The sequence below is a fragment of the Pangasianodon hypophthalmus genome, chromosome 3 (assembly GCF_027358585.1).
Source record: "Pangasianodon hypophthalmus isolate fPanHyp1 chromosome 3, fPanHyp1.pri, whole genome shotgun sequence".
Taxonomy (NCBI): Eukaryota; Metazoa; Chordata; class Actinopteri; order Siluriformes; family Pangasiidae; genus Pangasianodon; species Pangasianodon hypophthalmus.
Window position 1 is genome coordinate 12,422,742 of NC_069712.1, and position 25,916 is coordinate 12,448,657.

General features: G+C 38.1%; 1 protein-coding gene across 1 annotated transcript in view; it reads left to right on the top strand.

Annotated features, from left to right (window-relative positions):
* The window catches only part of LOC113542347 (serine/threonine-protein kinase 32C), an 82,683-nt gene that overhangs the window by 53,517 nt on the left and 3,250 nt on the right, over positions 1-25,916 (top strand). The window contains exons 4-11 of the mRNA XM_026939817.3: positions 11,529-11,702; positions 17,896-17,933; positions 18,427-18,516; positions 18,681-18,784; positions 20,721-20,837; positions 23,724-23,849; positions 24,119-24,247; positions 25,504-25,571. Coding sequence (XP_026795618.1) covers positions 11,529-11,702; positions 17,896-17,933; positions 18,427-18,516; positions 18,681-18,784; positions 20,721-20,837; positions 23,724-23,849; positions 24,119-24,247; positions 25,504-25,571 — 846 coding nt within the window. The remainder of the gene's footprint in view (positions 1-11,528; positions 11,703-17,895; positions 17,934-18,426; positions 18,517-18,680; positions 18,785-20,720; positions 20,838-23,723; positions 23,850-24,118; positions 24,248-25,503; positions 25,572-25,916) is intronic.

A 25,916-nucleotide genomic window follows, 5' to 3' on the forward strand; every position in this document is an offset into this window, starting at 1 on the left:
GCATGCCGAAAGCTGTAATTACTGTATCCATTTACACCACTCTGAGACGTGACAGGGAGTCGCGGCTTGTTCTAAAACAGCTTGTTTTTATGAATATATAAGAATTTCTATAGCTCACAATCAACCAATCCATCAGACTGAGATATTGTTTTCAGTGTGTCTAGAAATTGATAGCTTTGATGTTTGTATAGCTGACAACATACTGTATTTACTTATCATGGCAAGTGTTAGTTATTTCAGTATGACTGGATAGGGAATTTTTTTTTTCTTTTTTTGACATGAAGTTAATAGCCGGGGCAGAAACCTGTAGAACCAGCAATCCGTTCTTCATCAAGTGAATAACTATGGCCTCTCAAAACTCAGTGCCAGATAACATCACAAGACTCAGCAGACTTATACACCTTTATCACCGGCACAGTCTGCATGGCCGCAGAGTTTTGCCTCGGATGTAATCAATAAGCAAGCCAAAAGATTCACTTCTTACTTGATCTGCCAAGAGGAAGTATAGTTTGATTAAACACATAGCAAATTACAGTAGCTTTGGAAAGTATTCAGATCTATTCAGTTTTTGCACAAATATTTGAGTTATAGATTAAATTTAAAATTAAATTTGGCAGACGCCCTTACCCAGAGTGACTTACATTTATCTTATTTATACAACTGAGCTGTTGAGGGTTAAGAGCCTTGTTCAAGGGCCCAGCAGTGGCAGCTTGGTGGTGCTGGGATTTTAACTCTGATCAGTAGTCCAATGTCTTAACCACTGAGCTGCCAACTGCAATTTCTGAGTTTGGCCAGACGGCCAGCTCTAGGACGAGTTCTGGTGGAACCGAAATTCTTCCATTTCACAATGATGGAGCCCACTGTGCTCCTGGGAACATTCAAAGCTTTAGAAATGCTTTTATACACTTACCCAGATCTGTGTCTCAACTTAATTTGATCGCAGGTCTCCTGAGTGATTCATGGAATTCATGGCTTGTTTTTGGTTTGACATGCACTGTGAATTGTGGGATCTTATACACACAGGTGTGCGCCTTTCTAAATCATGTCTAATCAGTTGAAATTGCCACAGGTAGACTTCAGTCAAGTTCTAGAGACATCTCAAGATAATCAAAGCAAGCAAGATGCACCTGAGCTCAAACTAGAGTGCCTTAGCACTCTCAATAAGATATTTCAGTTTTAAATTTGTAATAAATTTGCAGATATTTCTACAAATATATTTTTGCTTTGTCATTATGGATTATTATGTGTAGATTAGTGGTCATAATGGTCAAATAAATTTAATTCAATTTAAATTAAATCTATAACATAAAATGTGCAAAAAGTTAAGGGGTCTGAATAATTTTCTGAACCCAATGTGCAACCATATAACATATATGATATACATATAGCAACCATATAATGAGAGGTAATATAATTAATGTATGTGTGCGTTTTTGTATATATTTACACACTGTAACATTCCCCTTTAAGAGGATTTAACATTCTACCAGGGTGAGTCATCAGTAGGATTCACACTGAATGTGTCAGCATGTGTGTACCCTCAGAGACACACACACACACACACAGTCTGAGTCAGTGAATGTCAGTGACAATGCTGAGACTGGTATTGATAGGACTGGGCAGGCTGGCAGATTGATAGCAGGGCTAAGTGCAAAGTGAGGGGATTAATTTTGCCAGCAAAAAAGGTTTCAGAACAGTTCTGGTTTGTGCTGACACTTTAAGAAGAGATGCCCAGTCTTTCTCCTTTCTCTTTTTCTCTTTTTTACTAATATAGTACAAAATATATTATATACATATTTACCAGTATATGTCAATACACTGAGAATTCACTACAGGTTGCCAGTTTATTAAGTACAGCAAACTTATACCTGGATGAATTGAACACTTTTTTAGTTTAAGCTTCTTTCATCAACATGTTGGTCTATTTTCACATTGGTTAATGGTCTCCTACATTACCAACAATGCTGCATGCTGATAGTGATACCTGAGTACTTGCTTCGCCTTTACCTAAAGAGAAAGATGCAGCAGAGCTTTAGTCCTTTAGTCTGTCCAGCACTATCACCTATACCATCTGTATCCTGCTCAAACAGATAAAGTTTTAAAGATTCAACTTTCATGCTAATACTACCATCAACTCCATTCATGCTTGTCATCTCATAGATCGCTGTCTAGCTGCGCTGAGTCTCTGCCATAACCCTGCACAAGCACTTCATATAGCTGCATTGCATTCTGGAACATTTGTTGTCTCTGCTACTTCTGTGTTGCATTTCTCTTTAACATGACACTGAATGTTGCTGGAAAATGGTGAGGAAATAAGCTGTTGCTCTTTTGTTTTTGGAGCTAACAGTGAAATCTGACACATCAATTTTTTTCACACATTTTTTTATCACATTTTTCGCCATTGTAACTGCACAAGCAGTGTCCTCCTGTGACATCAGAGTGGCACACATCCACTAACTTTTCATGGAAGTAATGAAAATACAGGACCAACCAACAAATTAGCAACATAATCGCTAAGAATCTGAAAAATATTTCACTATAAACACATCTATTGTGTTCAAGGGTGTTCAACTGTGGCCCATTTATGCAATATCTTTAACATAAATACATTTTGCTTTTTTTATTTGATATTTTGATATCTTAAATGTTGTTGGTGTACTTTTTTATTCCATTATTACCACAAATTTTCAAGTGGTGCAACAAAGTAGAAAAAAAAGCCTGATAAAATTACTGTTTAATATAGTGAACAGTAATACAGGGCTATACTGTATATTGTGTCATATATTTGTACGTTAAGGATGGTGTTGACACCTGATCTGGTCAGTCAGGTAGCGCAGGTGCTCTTCATAGAGGACACTGCTCTCAATTCTGCAGCATTTAATATCTTTGCAGTAGCTACTTTAGTTTTGAAGTTCATCCAGGACGATGCTTTAGAAGTGCACCTTGTAGAATAAGGCCAGAGGAGAGATGGAAGAGGGAGGGGAGGAGGGAGGAACCAGCTCAGGATAGAAGGAGAAAAAAAGGTACAGAGCACTTACTGTACTGTGAGGGCAAGACCAAAAGGAATTATTTTGTGTGTGTGTGTGTGTGTGTGGTCTGATCGAGTTGCTCGTCTGCCCACTGCCAAGCTTCCTCTGACTGTTTTCTGGGGCACTGCGCAAATTTTAGGCAAATGCAATGCCCTCTCTCTGTCTTTCTCTATCACACTTACTTTTCTTTCCCTCCCTCTTTCTCTTTCTTTCTCTCTCTGCATCCCCTGGCTCATTTGTCATCATGTCCTGATTATTTCAGTCTGCCTCTCAAACCCTTTCCAGCCTGGTAGCCTTCTTCCTTCTCCTCCATCTTTCTCTCTCTCTCTCTGTCTCTGGCTAGAGAAGACCCCTCACTACATCCTCACAGTCCCTCCTTACTGTCCCTGAAGCCTGGCCTAGAACCTTGCTGTAACAGTACAGTGTCCTTTAAGCCTCACACTGTCCCTGATTACCCCACTTATACTTAAACCTTGAAATGTCAGCAAGCGTGTGAGTGATTTGTTGGGGAACAGACTAGAGCGTGAGGATCCATAAACTTTGATGGTTTGATTGACCTACTTTAGCTCGGAGCAGAGCCGAGGATGTTATTTGCTGATTTTTAAAGGCTCATTTCACATCAGTTTCACAGTGAAACTGTTTCTGAAGCATTTGTAGTCCTCTTATACCAATTTACCTGAACATTTCATTTTAACAAATGATTCAGTCCATACTAAACATGCAAGCAACATGATTGTCAAATGTCAAAACTTGCATGTACTGTATATGTGAAACAAACTTCACAGAAGTCCACTGAGTTATACAGTCCCACTTTTTGTGTGCATTGAATTATATTAAATAATATTAAATTTATATATATTTAAATAATACATAATCAACAACAATGGTTTGAACATACAGCTTGTAGTTGCAACATGTTTGGTAACTAGACTCATTACACCAACATGGGGAACTAGGATAAACATGTGGTTTATTTCCTGTCCTAATGTCTCATGTCACCTTTTTAAGTGTCCCAAATTTGGCCCGCTCCCCTGTACTCCATTGCCATTGTTGTATAAATGGACATTAAAACCTTAAAACAGGATTTTTGTTTGCTCTGTAAAACACTTCCCAAGTGCTTATTAGCTGGTTAGATGTTGCCTTGGTGATGACCCTAGCCGATGAGGTCAAAAATGTATTACTGTGCTCGAAAAGTTTGACATTGGCAATGATTTTGAAAAGAAATAATCGTGAAACTTTCTTAAACCTAGGCTTAAATAAATGTCATGGCCACTTCAGTCTAGTCATACTGTCTTTACCTGAAAAGGACATTCATTTTTTATATTACCTTTCATGTGAGGATGTGTAGGTCATTGTGAAGGATTTAGTTTAAAGTCAGTGACCACCACCATTTGTCCTCCTCCTGTCTGCTCTTACTGTGACTTATAAGGATGATGCTTTCAGCCTCTCGTGTCTCATGCTTATCAGATCACTGTGAGTATTAGACTGCAGCCCCCTGGTTGAGATCTGTGTATGTGTGTGCTATATATGTATGTTGTGTGCATTTGAGTTTAGCCAGAAGATGTGTAATGTGACACTGAAAGCTGCTCAAATGTCACTCAAAAGTGGAGAATGGCAATAGCAATTTAGCAGTAAACCTGGGGAAATGTACTGCATGAGAGCAAAATAAGGTTGTCAGAATTATAAATAAATCAAGTTCTAGATATTAATGCTGTAAATTACACCTGGTGCCATTATAAAAGACGTAATGACATGGGAATGAAATGCGAAGATTTCACGCAACAAGTAGCAATCATGAAGGAGCCTCCTAAAATTCTGAGAGAACATTATTAAAACAACTTGATTGGAAAAAGCTACAGAGCCATGAACCTTAAACATCCCTATCAGTACAATTGATTCAACAATATGCAGGTGAAAAGTTAATGGAACCACAACTAATCATCCCTGGATAGGTGCGCCATGCAAGATTTCACAACGTGCTCTCAGATTAATAAATAAAGAAGGTACAAGAGAACCAAGAAGTCACTCGAAAAGAGTTGTGGTACAGCCTGAAAACAGCCAAAACAACAGTTACACAGAGAACAGTAAGCAATGAACTGCATTACAATCATCTCAACTTCTACACCCTATGCAAAACTCCTCTGCTACAAAAGGAAGCACAGAGATGCTCGTCTGCTTTGGAACAATATAATCTGGTCAAATTAAATAAAAATAGAGCTCTTGGGCAATAATTTAGCTTGACATGTTTGGAGAAAGAAGGGTTGTGTGTATGATCCCAAGAACATCATACCCACAGTGAAGTACATTATACGGTGCTGCTTCTCTGCAGATGGTACTAGGGCATTACGTGTCATCAGAGGAAACATGAATGGAGATACTATATTTTAGAGGAGAATTTAATCAGCTAAGAAGCTGAATCTGGGGAGAAGATGGATGTTTCACCAAGACAACAACCCCAAACACACAGCCAAAATAACTCAGAAAGGCTTTGCATGGTCTAGCTAATCTCCTGACTTGAATCACATTGAAAATTCATGGAGGTTTTTGAAATTGTGAGTCCATCAGATGGACCCTAGTATCCTTAAAGGAAAAGAAGACAATTTGTCAAGAGTAACAAGCCATTCTCCCCCTCTACCAGTTTCATTTTTAGACATATCTTTGTTTACATGTTTAAATATATACTTTTTTATATTTATAAGTACAAAGTCAAAAGTCTGTGTCTTTTTGAATGTGAAGTGGATATATGCACTGGAATTATATTAAATAACAAAAACAAAAGTGTCCAAATACTTATTTCCCTTCACTGTATTTATAATGTGTTGAAGCAGTAATGCTATTTTCAGTCTGTCTGTTATTTCTTTAAGTCTTATTTATTATAATCTGCGATATTTGTTTGCATGTATAACTCATTAACAATATTTTTCACTTCTAATGTTCCTTTGTTTATTAGAAGTAATGTTTTTAAAGGACAACACAAATTTTGAAAGTTTTGCTGTAGCTGTTACTTGGCTCCAGAGTGTAGCTGTTCATTAGAGCTTTGTTGGCTTCCTTTATGTGGGTGGGTTGACAACAAAACACGTGCACCTCAGCAGAGTGAAAATAGTTCAGTAATTGATGCCTAAAAACAGCCACATACAAATGACTACAAATCTCCCCAAATGAAGATGCAGGCAATTCAGGGCTCTAGCTTTGAGGAAGCATTGTACACATCTAGTAATAGATTATGTTGCAAAATACACCACAAAATAGGAATAATAGTTATATACAACACCAACAATCTTTAATGGCTATTATGGTAGATTTTTGGAGAAGTCTCAATTTGATGGAGGAACATGAAGGAGGAATTTTGGAATTTTTTACAAAATTTTACTAAATTCCTCTTCTGCCAGATTTTTTGGGGAGCAGTGGTGTAAAGCAGTTTTTATGTTTGATGAGGTTGAGATCAGGACTCTAACTGAGCCACTAAAGGACATGAATTAAAATTTCTTCTTTTTTTTCTTCAGTATGCTTTGCTGAAGGACAAACTTCCTTCCTAGTTTAAGCTTTTTCACAGAAGAATCTCTCTGTATTGTACATTAATTTTCCCATCAGTTCTGACCAGCTTGCTAGTCACTGTATGCTGATTGCATTATGCTACCACCACCATGTGTTACAGTGGGAATGCTGTGATGTACCTGGCTGATGTGCTTTCTAAGATTTACAGGACACCTACTACTAATAATTCAAGTTGAAATGTTCCATTTTAGTCTCATCAGACCTCAAGACTTTCTGCCACTTAGATGGGGAGTTTTCCAGGCAATGTTTTGCAAATTTGATCCATACAGTTGATCCATGAACATTGTATTCAGTTACAGCTACTAACTTCAACAAGTCACTCAGAGTGGCAGTTGGTGTCACAGTAGCATGTCATGGATACCCCCTTTGCATTGCCGTTCCCATAGCGACAAGCACCATGTGCTAGTGTTTGTTTGGGTTTCTGTTTTGGTCCTGTCTTTACCCCTCATTCCGTAATTGGTTTGTTTCCTAACTGTCTACATCATTCTTTGTTTAGTCCATGATTAGTCTGTCTATATATCACACTGATTCACTGTCTTGTTTTGTCTTATCATGCTTTATGGCTCTAAGACATGTTTCCAGAGAGCCTTGTTTCATAGTTTTGTGTTTCCTGGTTTTGACTCTTAACTCCAGTTCTTCAGATTATAATTATGGATTATCCCAGTTTATTGTGCCTATCCATAATTAGACCCCGACAATGAACTCTGACCATAATTTCTGGTTTTCACTTCAAAAAACCCACTCTGAGTTCCTGCACTTTTGTCCTGAAGTGTCATAAAGCCACATGGTACATAGCCATTGTAATGAGTGTCCTAGTTTGTTGACTATGTTTAAAGGCCAGACCTAGGCAGTGTGGCTTTATTTTCAAATTTTCTCCACGTCTTTACGGTAGACTGAACTGAGCTTTGAGGTGTGTTCAGTGCTTTTGACATGGCTCTTTATTCTTCTCCAGAGATGAGCTTCTCTTTGATTAAATAACCTGTTTTGAACGCTCCTTTGACTTCATTTTGATTTGTTCTGTGGGAAGTCTCTACCATACACAAAGTGATGAGTTATTTATCTTTTAAAGTAATTGAAAACAGTTGATCCATAAATTTCTTTTGGTGTTGACTATCAACAAATTGAATCAGTTGACAAGGTACTGTGTTACATGAATGCATAAATCTTTGGGTTACTGTATGGAATTCTCAATGAAATGAGCTTTCATTACTTATTGGTATTATAGGTTGATAAACTGGCTGCTTGGAAACTTCTTTTTTGACCCATCCAATTTAATATTTTTCTTCTCTTCTTCCTCATATTCTGTCAAACTCAGGCTCATATACACAGTTGCAGTAGCCATATTTCAGAAATTACATGTGACACTAATTATTACTAAACATAGATGTTCTGCTTATGAATATTGATGATTGGTGGATGGTCTCAGTGAACATGGTGTGAGTTTGAGATTCAGCATTTAGCCTATTTTTTTTAGCAGTAGACATAAATTTCAGAGTAAAAAAATGCTTAAGATGTGTCTTACAGAAAATAAAACAAAGTATCCACCATGAGGAACTAAAGTTTCCACTTCATAACACGTAATGAAGGCTCCATGATTTAAATAACGTAGGAATAAGCCCTTGGACATAGATTGTTGGAACAAGAAACAAAACCTAGGAACAAGACCTTGGACAGATTTGAACTTGTTGAAATTAGATTCAGTGATTTCCAAAACTTGTACTGCAATCCATTGATCACATTATCAGATATTAGTTATCCAATTATATCCTAGAAAAAGCTTGATTTAGCATATTGAGCATCCACATAGCTCTAGATAAATGATCTGTTTATTCCTCTTGCACCATTAACTTTATTCCAAAATTTAGCTGCTGATGTCTTGTGTTGTCCATATGTTTTCATGGCACCGTTGCTTTGATAAAAGGGTTCTATTATGGTGAAGGCCTGTGTGGGCTGTAATGGTCAGTATTATTATTGTAGCTAGCTGATGTCTTTTATAGGGCCAGCTTTATATTAGTGCCTTATTGTGGCTAGCAAGTGTGTTTTATAGGGTCAGCTTTATGGTTGTGGCTGGCTGGGTGCAGCTGATATGTTTTATAGATGTGTTGATTGTTCCTGAACTATAAACCCTTGTCTCTTTCAACTAAAATTGAACTCTGGATATTCCGTCAAGAAGAGCCTCCATATATATATATATATATATATATATATATATATATATATATGTAAACTGATTTCCTGCATAACTGATGAAGGGCTTTTGTCCAAAACATCCAGTGTTTTTCTGTAAACTTTGTGTAGTACACTGAACTTTTATTACATTTACAATTAAAAAGTGTGTGTGTGTGCACGCGTACGCGTGGGTGGATGGGTGTGTGAATCTGGATTTTCTACCTATTACATACTTTGACATTTCTACCTTAAGAAACCATGAATAACAACATGGAAATCTACTTTTTAATCCTTCCTATGCTATCTTCCTGCAAAGATCAAGTTGAGCAACAAACTAGTTTAACAAATGCAGTAGAAAAAACAGTCAGTCTGCCTAAAAATGTTTCCTAGCTAAGAAACCTTGCTAGCCAAGTGTGATTTCCTCACACAGGGAATATCACACTTTGATCAAGTTGTCGGATAACTATTTGCTGTAGCAAAATGGACATGAGTTTAATGAATTCAGTTTGTAACGAGATACCAGCTGTCAAAATGTCTGTGATGCTCCAATTTTTAAATACAGTTTTCTCCATTTTCACTTTTGGGGGTGACCAGACTGTAAAATATTATAATTTTATTTGTGGTAAGATGCATGCAAGAGAGAAGCACATTTCAGTTCAGGAAACCCAGTATATGTATATACTGTTCAAAAGTCTTTTTTAAAGAGATTCTGTAAAGTGAAGATATGGAAAATAATAAAAAGCATCAAAATAATCACTATACTGAGCAATAAACAACCCTTAAAAAATAAATCATAATTTGGCTTTGCTTGTAAAACTGCATAAATTTTATGGCACACCATGCCGCAGTTTTATAAGGAAATCAGCTGGTAGGTTTTACCAAGCATCTTGATGTCTTGATGTTTTTTTTTTTAAATTAGAACTGTGGTCTATTACTTCAAAATGTCTATTACTTAACAAAATACAAAATCTCTCTGTAATTATTTTGTAACACATATATATATATATATATATATATATATATATATATATATATATATATATACACACACACTATTCTACTGCCAGGGTTATCAGAAGCCTCACTGGTCCAGTCTGCTTTGTTAAGGAACAGAACATGGAAATAGTTTTCTATTTAAACACACTTTCTATCTGACCCACATTTAACTGACAATAGAGTGCCCTGCCACTGTATGGAATAGAGAAGACATAGAAATACACTGACAATGAGCAAGGATTGTATCATAGCTAGACTGAACAAATGTAGGCTTTAGTCAAGAAGAAGCCCAGCTGGAGCTTCTGAGTTCTCCGTCTGTTGTACTATTGGCAAAGGGGTCTAACACTTTTGCTCCCTTAAGCCTTTATTTGTTCTATCTGAATATGAAATGTCTGGATTTGTTCAGCTTGAGGAGAAACATGAGATATAGCGTACACACAGTAGCTTTGCTGTGTATGTGCAGCTTTGTTTTTAGCCAGGTGCGGTGTGTTTAAATTGAGCCACAGCTTAAAGGATTACATTTACTGCTGCTTCCTGGAGTGCTTATAACTGATCAGAACACTATCTGATATGGCATCCTTCTGAGGAGTGGTGTGATGTCTGAGGTTTGATTACCATCCTGGTAATGATAATTAAATGAGAAGTGACTATAATGTAATTCTTAACTTAGCTTTAATTCTTAGTTTAGCTTTTTTGAGCACAGATACAGGTCAGAATACTATGGAACATACAGTAGGTGCCAGCTCTGTGGATGCTCTAGAGCATGAGTACCCCGATATATATCAGAAAAACATATGTGTAGACCAATGTCAATGCAAATGCAGTATTGGGATTTCATGCCACAACGAAAAGCAGTCACACTGGTGAAAAAAAAGTGAAATACAATACACAAATGACACTGCTTTTCATGACATTGCTTAGTGACATGCGGAAAACGTACCACACTGAGAAGTAATTCCTTCAGCGCATTGCTTTTATGTCACTCCATGATCTCTTTCATGTGAAACTGGTGTTGTGGTGTTGTGATTTGAAGAATTAAATGCTTACTCTGTTTCAGAAGTTAATATAATTCCCTGTTGCACTGCAGTTCATTTTGATCAGTGTGTGGAAGTCTTTTTCATTCCTGCTGCATTGATTGTTGAACCCTTAATCATCCACCTAAGAAAGGCTATGATGTAAACTAAGCAGATTAAGCTATTAAGCTATTAACACAGGCTATGCTGCTAACTAAGCAGTCTGCTCTAAAGAAGGCTGTATAAAACATTGTACTGTTGAATTTTGCGGTTGCATTTCTTAGTTTTTGGGTGTCACTGGTCTACCTGGAGCTAGTCCATTAAATGTTATTCCCATTAGTCCAATGCAACTAGCTAATCCATGTGACTAGCTAGTCTATGCTATATGCTGGATGACGAGAATACTGTGATGTATAACTTACCTAAACAATGATAGAAGGATGATAAGATTTTTGGGAAGAACAGTGTGCAGTAAAAGAACAAAAATGTAAATTTACCTTCATGGTATACAGACATATTGCTCAAAATGTTTAATATGTACAGATTTTTGGATTTTTTTTCCTAAATAAGTACTTATCTAAATTATGCTTTTCCCATTTCCAATTAAACATTTCCATGTTTATATTTATTTTAATATTTTTTCTCTAACACCTCTTGCATGTTAAATGTGATGCATGACATTTCACACGTGCTTTGTATTAATTAGTATTACCTGTTCCTGTTGTGGTGTGACTGAGCTCTGTGACCTATGACCCTTGTGTCCCAGGTATTCCTTCCAGGATGAAGAGGACATGTTCATGGTAGTAGACCTGTTACTTGGAGGAGACTTGAGGTATCACTTGCAGCAAAATGTCCAGTTCACCGAGGACGCGGTTAAGCTTTACCTGTGCGAGATGACCCTGGCACTGGACTACCTGCAGAGCCAGCACATCATACACAGGTGTGTATGTGACCTACTGAACAAACACACCCTTTGTAGGTGTGCATATTTGACAGGTGAGATTTCGGCCGTGACCTTATACTTTTCAATTTGATACACAAACTGTGCTGGATAGAAAAACCGACTACAGTACACTTTTTTAAGAACTGGTCAGCATTTCCAGTGGTTTGAGAATCAAATAGTCACAAAACTATGGGATGTAATGATTAATTGTGCTGTAGATCCCAAAACAATTAATTTGTTCATTGCAAATATGAAACAGTGTGCTAATTATTAATAAAATAGTCCATCCATAATGAATGCAGAGTTTGGAGAAACTAAACTGTTGTGCTATAAATAATAAATTATACATGAAGCTTGTTTGCATTTTCAGGAGATGGCAAGGGGGCCCACAAAAAAATAAATTTAGGAAACACTTCTGCCCCCAACCATTTGATTTCAAACTAGAGGCCCAGAACACACAAGGTTGTTATTTGAGTAAGGCAAGGTGGGACAACCCTGAGCTGCTGGACAAAAGTGAAATAATATACTAGAAGATTCCACCATTCTCACAGTTCTCAGCATATTAATGTGATATATTATTGTGAATTCATTGTGCATTGGAGCAAAATGTTTAATATTGAAGAAATGGAAAACATTAAGCCTGTGCAGTGTGTAATATTTCGGTTATCTAGCATCAATACATAAACTGCAATGAGAAGACAACCAACCTGTGCAGATTCTTATTAATAAAGAAGGGAACTTCATCCCCATCAAATTACAATTGACCATAATAATTCCGCTATGTTTAATAACTTTGAGGCATAATTTTTGTAATTTTGTTTATTATAATGCCTTGCATAAGTATCCACCCACTTGAACTTTTGTTTATTTTGTAGTGTTGCAACTTGGAATTGAAATGGAATCTGACACTGCTCATCATGGTGGTGGTAGCACCATGTTGTATGAATACTTTTCCTCAGCAGGGACTGGGAAATTGGATAGGGTTAAGGGCAAAATGGATAGAGCCAAATATAGATTCAATCCTAGAAGAAAACCTATTGTAGTCTGCAAGAGACCTGAGACTGGGGTGGAGGTTCACCTTTTAATGAAACAAGGACCGTTTGCAGACTACAAAAGCTACATTGAAGTGGTTCAAAACCATGAACCCAAATGGCCCAATCAAAGCCCAAACTTCAATCCAAAGAACTGTAGCAAAAATTTGAAAAAATTTTGGTTCACCAATGGTCTTCATCCAATCTGACAGATCTTGAGCAATTTTGTCTAGAAGAATGGGCAAAAATATCAGCAACCAGATAGCTGATAGAGACTAGATAGTATAGAAATATTGTAACCATAAAATGTTAACCACGAAATGGGTACTCATATCTGATAACATGTAATCCTCAATGTTACAGATGTATAGAACCCGTATAGTGCACAAGGTGACACGGAGGTCTGAAAGTGATCTTTATGACCTTACATAGGCATCGGTATCCTGCTAAGTGGGGAGAGCAGGAACAAGCTGTAAATTTAAGTGAGAAAGGCTGCCTTAAACATTAACATAAGCGTATATGGGAATGTTGGGTCTTGTGAAAAACTGGATGTGGAAGTTTTTTTCATGTAAATGTATATAAGAATGGCCCTCTGAAGAGTTGGGGAGCTTTCTCTGCAGAGAACCGCACGGCTTTATTTTTTGAAAGAATAAAGTCTGTGGCCTCGAACCTCTGCTCTCCGGAGTGATCTTTGATCTTCATTACTGGCTACAACAATAGCAAAGCTGATAGAGACATATCTTAGAAGACTTCCAGCTGTAATTGCAGCCAAAGGTGGTTCTACCAAGTATTGACTTAGTATTGGATACTGATCAAGTATGCAACAAACAACTGTCAACTTTTTTGTTTAGTTAACCTTTGTGTCACAATTAAAAAAACATTGTGTAAATCAAATAGCAAAAATCCCAATTAAGTCAATTGTAATTGCAGGCTGTAACACTACAAAATGTGGGAAAGTTCAGGAGGAGTGAAAACTTATGCAAGGCACTGAAGATGTGCATTTAGACACATTTAGGTTATTGGTGTTGGTTGTGACTTTAGCGAGGTTTTTAACTGCTGCTGATGTCTCAGCCATTGTCTGTGATTCAGTATGCATGCTCACATTTCACCTGGCCATCTCGGCTTTGGGGTGATATCAGTTTACATAATGAAACCAGTCACATTGGCTTGGCCTCCCTGAGTGCCTCATTTATGTGGTAAAATAAAATTTGATGGCTACTGCATAGTTAGGAATTTTATTTTAGGTGAATTATATTGACATGTGACATCAGAGTAGATCTTGGTGAATTATTTCACACCTTGGCCAAGGTTTTGCAGTAAAAATGAACAGAACAGAAATATACTATGTCACTGCCTGAGTTAGACAAGCTTGGGCCAACCCTTTTCCGCATTCACACATACACACCCACACACAGGCCAATACACTTTGACAGTCTATGGTTTTGACGCTATTGTTTTGACTTCTACACTCTCTTTTACAAAAAGGGATATTAATACCTGTGATATATTTAAATATTGTATTGGAAAATGGCTTTTTGGACAATGTGTACCAGATTCCCAGCTACTGCAGGAGACTATTGAGGCCTATACATCTATTATTCTGCCACCAACCTGACAGCCTCATTGATTAATTCCAAGCCCTGTCTGTCACTCATAGAGTGTTGCTTCTTCTATAGAGTTTGACTCAGGAGTGAGCTTGACCACACACATCTACAGATAAATGCTCAGTGTCTCAGAGTTTAGTCTCATCATGAGCTTCTATCAACAATCTATCAACACTCATCTCCATTCTGTACGGTTGTAGCTTTTTTTTTTTTTTTCCGTGATGGCTCTGTTACCTTCAGGCTCACAGACATTGCATCTACTCCATTGCATTTCTCTCTAAGTTAGTTTTTTAAAAATCACCCCAAGGCCCTTGCAGGCCTTTTACTGAAGGTCAGGCTGGTTTTATAATTGGTGTCACACATTATTAGCGCTCTTATACTGATTCCCTTTTATTACTCTTCATTTTGAAAAGATGTGGATGGTGTTCGAGTTTGTAATTACAGTCATCCATCTGTTCTATTGTGTGGTGAAGTGCAAGCCAGGACGGTGAATTAACTAAAGCTTTAGATATTGTAGAGACAATTTTGGAGCCAAGTCTAAGAGTCTATTATACTATTAATTCATTTATTCTTCTTCAGTTATGCGTTCTGCCACTGTACTGCCCTATTAAACTATTAATATATAAAAATGAGTATGTGTATATGAATATGAATATATATGAATATATATGAATATGCCTTATTATGTGTAGTCTTGAGGAATGACATACAAGTAAGAATTTCACTGTACTTTCTGTGCATATGACAATAAAGTGCATTGCCGCCTCACAGCTCCAGAGTTCAACCCTGAGTTCGAGTTACCGTCTGTCCAGAACTTCTCCTTGTTTCCATGTGGGTTTCTCCAGATTCTTCAATTTCCTACCACCTTCCAAAACATGCCCATAGGTGGATCTGCTACCCTAAATTGCCCCCAGGTGTGAATATGTTTATGTATGGGGATTTGTGATGGACTGGGCCAGAGTGGACATCCAGTGTGTTCCCGGAATAGGCACCTGATCCACTGTGACCCTGACCAGAATAAAGAGCTTGCTGAAGATGAAAGAATGAATATGCTTTTTCATATAGAATATGTGTGTACTGCTTTATGCACTACAGTATGTTGCTGTCCCAGGCATCGATTAAGGCTAAAGTCAGGATTTATTGAAAATGAATTAACTCCTGTTTTTACAATACACAATATGTATCACAACATTTAGGTTTGCTAATAGTGTGCCAGCAAAGTAGTGCTGCTTTTAAGATCTACAAAAAAAAAAATACTTAACACAGATATGTTAACACCTGTTACTGTGAGGAATAATGGAATTGACAATTATTATAAAAGTATATACAGTATGTATTATTATATGATCTATCACAATATCGATATTGATATAGCTAAGGTACAAAGATATAGCTGTCATGTTTACTGATTTTCTAAGTGTGTCTTGCCTGCAGGGATTTGCCAAAGTAAGTTATGCCTCTGACCCCAGACAGAGCCTCCTGCTGTTGTCATTATGACCTTTCAGAAACAGCCACAAAGACAGTCCGCTGTGAGCAGTAAGTGGCAGCAGAAACATCACAGCTTGGGCCAATATTTATCCATCAACATTACAAAATTACCAACGAAACTTTTCCTTTTATTTATGTCTGTATAAAGCCACATAACTGAAATTAGCAGCAGATCAGTGGAGATGAGTACGTTTCTTGCCATCTCTAGCGTCTTTCTTCGTGTTCTGTTCCTGTGGGACAGTCATGGTGTCCAGCAGGCTGCATTTGGGCTCTGTAGACTCCACACGGTAGTCTCCAGAGTGTGTGCCATTCTGTTCCCCACTCTGGACTCCTGACAGGAAATCGGTCTCGCCGTGCAATTATTTTGTTGCACCAACTAGAGGAGAAGTGTCTCCTAGCAACAGTCCTAGCTGCCATGTCATGTTGCCCAAGGAGGTAAAATTAGTCCATGTACAGAATTCCTGAACAAAATAAAAAAGGGAATATATTTTCCTTCTGACTCAGTGTTAAGGGATTAGGGATTTTTCCTGCTAGATGCTATTGCTTTGAACAATTTTCTCCCTGTCAGATTTCTGATGTACTGAGAAATCCTTTGACATTTAGCAACATGACAAAAATATTTTGGCAGAAGCAGAAAATGTAGTGAATATAGGGAGACCTGACTGACACTGCAAAATCCCCCAGTCTTGTTTTCCAGACTTACATTGTTTATATAGTATGAATATCATTATTACTGCATGCATCATTATTACTGCAAAAAGAGGAAATGTCTTAAATATTATCACTTGCCTATTATTTCTCATTATGATATTATGATTTTTTTTAAAAAAAGGCAGATTTTCAAATTTTAAGCCTTTCTTTCTAGAAAGAAGAAAAATTATCTTAGCGTAATAAACTTAGATTTATTCATAATCTCACAATGAATCATATTTGATAAATTCAAGATAATTTCACAAAATAAATTTTTAGGGAGTCTGACAGGTTTTGTTATGTTTAGGATTGAGTAGTGGGTCCATGGCTCAATCATGAATAAAGGATAAAGCAGTTACTAAAGTAAATGAATGAATGAATGAATAATAATAAGATGAAGAAGAACAAGAAGAATATAAGCATTTCTGATTATTATACTATCAAGCTTACTATCTTGTTCCTTCGAAAACATCATGTTTTAGAGTTTTAATGTATGCACAAGGCTTTTGCCTCTCAGATATTTAGCAGCTATTTTGTGTGTGTGTGTGTGTGTGTAAGCTGTATAATAGGAATAAGGAAGCAGGGTAATATGAATCCTGTGTTCATGAATCTAATCATCTTGGCTGACTATCAGCAGTGTGGGACTGTTGTCTTAATTAGTTGTGTTGGAAATGCAGTGTGTGTGTGTGTGTGTGTGTGTGTGTGTGTGTGCACGCATGTGTGTGTAGCATGGTGGGGTGTGTTGGCAGTGTGCGCCTGAGACCCCACAGTGAGGCATGTGTGTGTGCTAGAGGCATCTATGTGTGTCCCAGGCAATTAGCAGGCGTGGAGAAATCTATGAAGACCCCCTGAGAGATAAACATTCACACCAGGAAAGGGCAACAAGGCACTTTAGTTTTATAACTCAGAACTCACAGACAAACAGACACACACACAAATATATTCTGCACTTGCAAAAGAAAAGCATATCCAACGAGAAGCACTTTGTTTTATTAGTTTGTCCCTGCAGGGTAGCTATTTTTGTTGTCAGCAGAAGTCTAAAACAGGGATTAGTGCAGATCTGTGCTGACATTATATGGTTCACTAAAGCCTAACTGAAATAGCAAAACTTCTGAATTTGCATCTTTTTCCGCACAGTTTATGGTGGCTGCCTTATTTGGTGACAGAAAAGTGAAAAATTTAGAGATAACTCCATCTACAGGTCACTGATCACGTTACTTTCTTCCATATCAGACCTTCCAAAATGGGTTTAATAGGATTGTTATCATTGCACTGCTGCAATATTACTTAATCTTGCAAAGAATGCAACTGATCAAAAGCTTTTGTATGTAATATAATATATGTAATAGTGATGATTTTCCTGTATTTCTTTTGCAGGGATATCAAACCAGACAATATTCTTCTGGATGAACAAGGTAAGGAGTGTGTGTGAGTCTTCATACAGTAGGTTTCCTAAACCTCTCTGTAGACATATGGAAATGGTCCAAGGTGACATGTAGGAGATGTGATCCCACAGGCTGGCAGGCATGGCGACGGTAACACAGTCTGTCTCCGTGCAGCAAGCCATGCTCAGGGTCATCCAGTCCATAATACTTCAGAGACAAATGCAGACTCAAGGACGAGCTGTTCCGTTAAAACTATCACTTGTCTATATTGTTATGTAGTGCAAATGCCTCATTCTGTGGGTTTCTCCCTTAGACTTATGCTCTCCAAGCAAAACTGTATCAGTGAATGGATCACACGTTGCCCTTGAGATTCCATGGATTTTTGAACACGTAAAAGCCATTAAAAGGGATCTGCCTTCATTCACCCAGTGTAGTAGAACTACATAGGCTTGAATGTCCTGAATGGCTGCTGTGTGGAAGTTTGTCTCCAGATGCTTTAAATTGGATATGTGTCATGCCTCAGGTCATGCCCACCTGACTGACTTCAATATTGCTACAATTATCAAAGATGGAGAAAGAGCCACGGCTTTAGCTGGAACCAAGCCATATATGGGTACAAAGCCTCTATCAACACTCTATTGTTCTGAAATATTTTTGTTTATTTCACTGGTGGCAGTTTGCTTAATTATGTAAATAAGATATGAACTCTAAAGTTACACACACAATAAAGATGATTATTTTTAGATTCTGTTTTTTACTCAGACTTGTCCTTTACAGCTCCTGAGATTTTCCAGTCTTTTGTAAGTGGAGGGACAGGCTATGCGTTTGAAGTGGACTGGTGGTCATTAGGGGTCACCATATTCGAGGTCCTGAGAGGATGGGTGAGCAATTTTAAAAGAGCTTTCACTCGCTGAGTTCATATAATAGTAGTTATAATGCTCAAGCACATCCATTTCCTTCTGTTTCTCTCTGTGGGTGCTTTCCAGCAAGAAACTGTCAAATAGGAACTCAGGGCTCTACCACTCATCTTAGAGAGATGAGTGGTGCTCAGTTCAATTCAATTTTATTTATATAGCACTTTTAACAATGGACACTGTCACAAAGCAGCTTTACAGAAATCTGTATATACAGTAGATGCAGTTTTAGATGTCAAATGAGCAAGCCAGTGGCCAACAGTGGCAAGGAAAACTCTCTAAGATGACGTAAGGAAGAAACCTTGAGAGGAAAAGCACTCGAATGGGAAGCCGTTCTCTTCTATATAGTATAGTATAGTAACATGTATAGCTTGACAGAGAGAGAGACATCAGAGACATCCCAGTTTACCATAATTTACCCATACCCATAATCCCCAGTTAGAACAACTACATCATTATTTAAGCTGCAGTGGTAACATAGTTTCTTTGTCTACTTAACCAGCTTATATTAACTGCAAGAAAATTAGTCTCTCTTAAAAAAAAAAACCTCAAACATCCCAAAGAGGAGCCAAAGGGACTTCAAATAAGCACATCATAAATTTGGTGCACAATGAGAGGTGGTGCACAACCATAGTTTACTAGTTTACTAGTTTACTAGTTTACTAGTTTACTAGTTGGGGGCAGTCGTGGCCTAATGGATAGAGAGTCAGACTTGCAACCCAAAGGTGAACCTGAAGGTTGTGGGTTCGAGCCTCAGGATTGTAGGTGGGGGGAGTGAATGACCAGCGCTCTCTCCCACCCTCAATACCACGACTGAGGTGAGACCCTTGAGCAAGGCACCGAATCCCCAACTGCTCCCCGGGCGCCGCAGCAAAAAAAAAGGCTGCCCACTGCTCCGGGCATGTGTGTGTTTGTGTGTGTGTGTGCGCGCGCGCACTTGGATGGGTTAAATGCAGAGCACAAATTCTGAGTATGGGTCACCATACTTCGCCACAAGTCACTTCACGTGAACAGCATATGTTAGCTATTAAAACCGAAATCTTTGTTACTGCACCTGTGTCAAAGAAAAACAAACAAGCTATTAGTTTTCTGGTGCCAGACATTTTGGTACTTTATGTATTTTGTACAGAGGAAAAGGAGCTGTGTGTTCCTGTTGTATAATCGATGCCTCCTATAGCGAGTGCAAGATGTTATGGATGTATCAGTACATCAATACATACAGTACTCATATTATGTACCTGTCTATTACGTTGTTTATTCACTTGTACTCTTACTTACAAAAACAGCAGACAACACAGAATAACAGTGACCTGTACGCAATTAATGATGCCAATCAAAACACACTGCAAATGCTCTGTGAAATTATGAAGAGTAGGAACTGGAGGGCTAGTGCTTCTTGACAATGAGGGATTTAGATGTAAAGTAGATGATGAAACATACTTTACTTACAGCTGTACAGAAGTGTTCATTAACTCGCTAATGTTATGAACGAACCTAGTAAGAAGAAGAAGAAGTCTTTATTTGTCACAGCAGTGACAGCTTGGTGGTGCTGGGGATCAAACCCCCACCCTTCAGTAACCCAGAGCCTTAACTCTTGAGACACCACTGTATGTTTCACAGCTCCAGAACCAGGAAAACATAAACAGAGCTAAATAAAATGTTCCATGACACCCCTAATTGCTTTGTGCTAAGTCGGCTACTCATTTTGGTATTGATGAGTACCAAAAAAACAGGTACTTGTACTTCTTCTTGTACTCAGTCATAAAAAAAAGGCATCCTTAGTAGATGGATAATTTTTTTAATTTCATTACCAGATTTCATTTGCACAGTTGAGGGATGTGTTGAACCATTGACCTTTTATTAGCTCTGTGTTGATGTTTCTCTCTTTAACTCTATCACGCAGAGGCCGTATGACATCCATGCCAGCAACTCAGTGGAGTCTCTAATGCAGCTCTTCAGCACAGTCAGCGTGCAGTACTGTAACTCCTGGCACAAAGACCTCATCTCCCTGCTGCGTAAGGTGAGTGTGTGTGTGAGAGAGAGAGAGATAGAGCAAGAGAGAGTATGCATAAATAAACATAGTCTTTTGAGAGAGGTGTCCACACACAATTAAAAAGTTGAGAAGTTGGAATAATGGAGAAAAAATTAGTGGAAACGTAAGTAGCAATAAATTCATATTAAAGAAATAAGTGCATGGGATGACAAGACAGATTGAAAGTATTGAGAGGAGAGAAAAAGAGAGTGGAGTTAGGAGGTGAAGAATAAGCAGAGGGAGGATTTTGTTTAAAGGCTATAAGGAAAGGAATGGAGAGAAAACTAATTGGTTCTGAGGACGGAGGAGGAGATTGAGGAGAGAGTGCAGTACACAGCAGAGAGCGAGTGGGTTTGAAACTCACAGAGACAGAAAGGAGGAACATAATGAGGCAATGTAGGAGTGAGGCCGAGCCCAAGCGAGAGATGATGGAAAGCTGGAAGGTTGGAAGCATAACGTATAATGGGAAAGGAATGGGCGGAAGGTGACCAGACCTAAAAAGGGAGAAATACAATACATAATCAGGCTGTGAATAGAAAGCTGAAGAGAGAGATGGATATGGGGGGGATGTGGAAAAAGAAAGAGGAAAAAACAGAGAGAGGCAGAAAATAATGAGAACGAGTGAGTGAATATGAAGGGTCAACCTGAAGGGGTCAGAAACATGCAGGAGATGTCCATGATGCTGGAGAGGTCAGAATTAAGGGCAGTGTGTAAGACAGGAATATCTCTCTCACACACACACAAGTACAGACACACTTACTGAATTCCTTTATAATTGCTAACTGGGTTTCAGGTTTTGTCTTAGCACTTTTGACCGGGATGTACATTTGTCTCATCCATGCCTGTGTAGATCGATTACTTCTGTCTGGACTGTGTGGAGACAGTTTCAGCCTTCTGAGAATAAAGCAGCAGCAACATGTCCAAAAATTGCTCAGATATGATTTCCCTGATAACATAGCGCATCCCATCAGATGGGCTGGGAATCTCGTCTCTAAGCGATTTGAGAGCAATAAAGTATCTCACGATAAGCCTGGAAAGCTGTCATCCTTTTATAACTCTATCAGCCCATTAATAACAGAATAGCTTTTTATGATCACTCCCCAGACAGATGGGCCCATGTTATCTCTCAGCTCCATCACTCCAGCTCTCTTATTTAAAACTAATTGGCCCTGAAGACTGTCTGACTAATGCCAGTGGTGACAGATTGACTTGAATGGCTGTGAATTGGCAAGAAGTGAAGTTTGCTATTTGCATATCAAAGGGAAGACATGTAATCATGAAAGAGAGCAGCTCTAAATCCACTTTTTTGGAAGATGGTTCAGAGCACAGCTTTCCATGGTATAGGATTTTACCTATTTAACTCATCTGTAAAGGAACAATCCAGTGTTTTTTAAGTCTAACCTCTAACCACCGTATCTGCAGCAGACATGCAATTACCACAAACATGAAGTTTAAGTACATTTCTCTGTAGTGAGAAAAAAACTAAAAACCTGTTTGGTCAAAATTCCCTTCAGTAGCTACTGAAAATAGTTAATAAAAATATGTCACAATTAACAATAATTCAGATCTAAAGTCATTACAGTCTAATAAGAAAGACATAAAAAAAAGTTTTTACCAAAGTCCTTACTTTGTTTTATCCAATTTTCCAACACTGGAGCAATACGCTAATAATCGGAGTTACTTACACACACAAATTAGTATGTTTATAACACATAACCATAAATTCTTCTGGAAAAGCAATAACATCTCTGAAAGGATGTATTTTACAGACTGAGAGCTTAATTTGGAAATAACATTGATGGAAGAATCCATAAAACACGTTTGCGTAAACATTTATTGACTACCCTGGCGTCTGCCCTTAGAGTTTGGAGTTATTATGTTCTTTTCACAGTACATCGAATGTGTTCAAATTCGTGTCTGTTCTTGTCTTTTCTGCGTGGTAGATAGGGACTAGGATAAAAACACTAAGATGGAAAGATGCAGGTTCTATAAGCATCTGCTTTTTTGTGATAGCTGCTGTGCTGAAGTGGCGAGATCCTGAGAAAAAATGATCTTATAATACAGTGAAGACACTTTCCATATGATCCATTGCTATACAATATTAGCTAAACTAAAGTAAAATATAATGCTAAACATTCTAACTAGCTGCAGTTTTGCTCACAGGCACAAATAGGTGGAGTGAAAGAGGTCACTTTAGTTTCTGTAGTTGGGGTAAGCTGATGTCAAATTTCAAAAGTAGAGTGAGTAATGATTGTTAGAAGTTTTAAAAACTGTAATTAAACATAATCAACTGAAATATGATTGGTTGATTGGTTGATTGATTGATTGATTGATTGGAGTATTTTTTTATATTTATCATTTAAAAGATTACTTTTAATTATGCTTTACCAACCCTAACCCTAGTGCAACCCTAACCCAATCCAAATCCTAACCCTAGACCAACGTTTATCTTGCCCTAACCTAACCCTATCCCTAGCCAACCCCTAACCCTAGTCCGATCTTAACTAAGCCCTACTGTACCCTAATCCTAGTGCAACCCTTACCTAATCCAGACCCTAACACTAGTGCAACCCTTAAGCCAAACAAAAAGCCTGGGTCAACACTAACTCTAGGCTCATACTAACCCTAGCCCAACCCTACTACATTTAAGCCTTCAGTTAAGAGACTCAGACAGTGTTGGTTTATGCTAATCAGAGGGATTAAGATGTACTATTTTTCCAATTAGATCTAAATTGTTTCCAATAAAATGAAGTGCTGGAAGTTTAATCAAAACTTTTGACTGGCAATATATGAACTCTGTTTATCAATGTGTTTGTGTAGGCAGGAAAAAATGGAAGATTGGCAAGAATAGAGCTTGATGTGTTTATTTTTCAGCTACTGACAGTAAATCCAGAGCATCGATTCTGCAGTCTTGCCCACATGCAAACAGCCCCCTACCTCTCAGACGTGAACTGGGATGCCGTCTATGAGAAGAAGATGGAGGCTGGATTTGTTCCCAATGTAGGAGCCGATTAAACGCATCCACGCATTACATCCCCACAGTACACAGCTCACACAGTAGCCAGACATAAACACAAACACAGTACTAAAAAAAAACAACAAAAAAAAAGATCTGCCTACACAGATTGGCACACAAACCCAATAAGATGACTAAACCATAATGCATAGCCATGCTTCATGGGTTATAGATTGATGTTGTGAGGTATGCATTGCTTTTATTATTCTTCATCACTGTCTGGATTGTCTGTTGTGTGTGTGGGTGAACACAGAAAGGGCGTCTGCATTGTGACCCCACCTTTGAGCTGGAAGAGATGATTTTAGAATCTCGTCCACTACATAAGAAGAAAAAGCGTCTGGCCAAGAACAGATCAAGAGACAACAGCAAGGATTCCCAATCTGTGAGTTATCACCTGGCTGTACTTCGAAGCTTCACTTCAACTCATCTGCCTCCCTTAAAAATTTAATTTAGATCTGTATGGATTTGCTTTTTGAAAAAAAAAAAACTGCTAGCCCTCTCTGCCATGCCAAAATATGAATCTGAATATGAATCTAAATGTTAATGTGGATATTAATATGAATATATTCATATAAAACAAATGTGAACACATTTACTGCACTATCAAATTTATTGCACATACAAACATGGCTCTCAGCTTCTGAGTTCCATGGGTAAAATAAATTAAATATCTAAAGGACATCTGTTTTTTTCCCATTAAAATTTTTAATAGAAATTTATTCTTGCAAAAAGTGTTAAATCATCAGGCTGTGATGAGTTTGAAGCCAAGAGAGCAAAACTGTCTGGGTGGAAGGAGTTGCATGCTCTGTCTCCCCTGTCAATCTCAGCGACACTACCCAATCATGGGAGTTCTTGAGCTAATGAATGCAGAAGAGGGTAGATAGCACTTTCCTTCAAGTGTGTTATGCTGCCCTGTGACACAGCATGAGTAGCAGTATGAAAAGATGCCTTTGGCTGGCTTCACGTTTTTTGGAGGAAGCACATGTTAGCCCTCACCTTCACTGGATAGTAGCCGTCGTATGACAGGGGAGAGCTGGCTGGTGGGTGGGAATTGGCATGTGAACAAATTGGGGAGAAAATGGAGGGGAAAAAAGAAATTTTTTTACCATAATCCTTGGCCTGTGAGCTGATTGTCATTCTGAAAATGTTTTATTTCATACTGCTGCATATCTTACCAATGATATTACTGTCTCTTAAAGTCCTGACTATTTATAGACTCTCACATCCAGTAAGTAGATCTCCATTTTATTAAATGTAGCCAGTACTACTGTTCTTCCTGATCTGCAAGCTAATGTAGGAGTACAGATAGCTTCACTAGCAAGGCTTCCTCAGCCTCTGGAGCAGATGATCCTCCATTATTACCTGGATGATTAAATTATGAAGCTTTCAGTATTGTTGTTAAGCCCTCTGGTACTTTCAGATATATGAGACGCTATTTTTAGCCCACATCAAGCGAAAAACAAGCTAAACACAATAAGAAGTCTGGTCTCCACTAAAGCATTGTGAGCAGAGCATTGTGAAGAGAGAACAGGGCGAGGGGCAGCTGTAATCAAGCTGTAAGCTGTGCTGATTGGTTTTGTACATGCGGCTGGTTTGGTCTGTGTCAGCCTGACCTGTGACCGCTCGTGCTTTCTGCAGGAGAATGACTATCTACAGGAGTGCCTTGAAGTCGTGCAGCAAGAGTTTGTGATCTTCAACCGAGAAAAGTGAGATTGCATTTTTAATACTTTTCAAGACAGCGGATATTAAGAAACAAGATTGTGCGATGCGCTCATTAAGCTTCCCCCATCGCTTAGCATCTTTTTTCTCCAGAGGTATAATTTGCTCCATTACATTTTTGCTCTAATGCTTTCTGCCTCAACAAAAGCATATTCTCAGAAAAAAGGTACTGAACTGTATCTTTTGTACCATTAGTATGGGTCTTTCTTCGCAAAGGTGCATGTAGTGTACTTTTATAAGCTAATTAAAGGTACATCATTGGTCTTTAAGGTACACTATATGCACATTTCCAGTTGAAAGATAGATACTAAAGGTACAGTGTTTGTACCCTT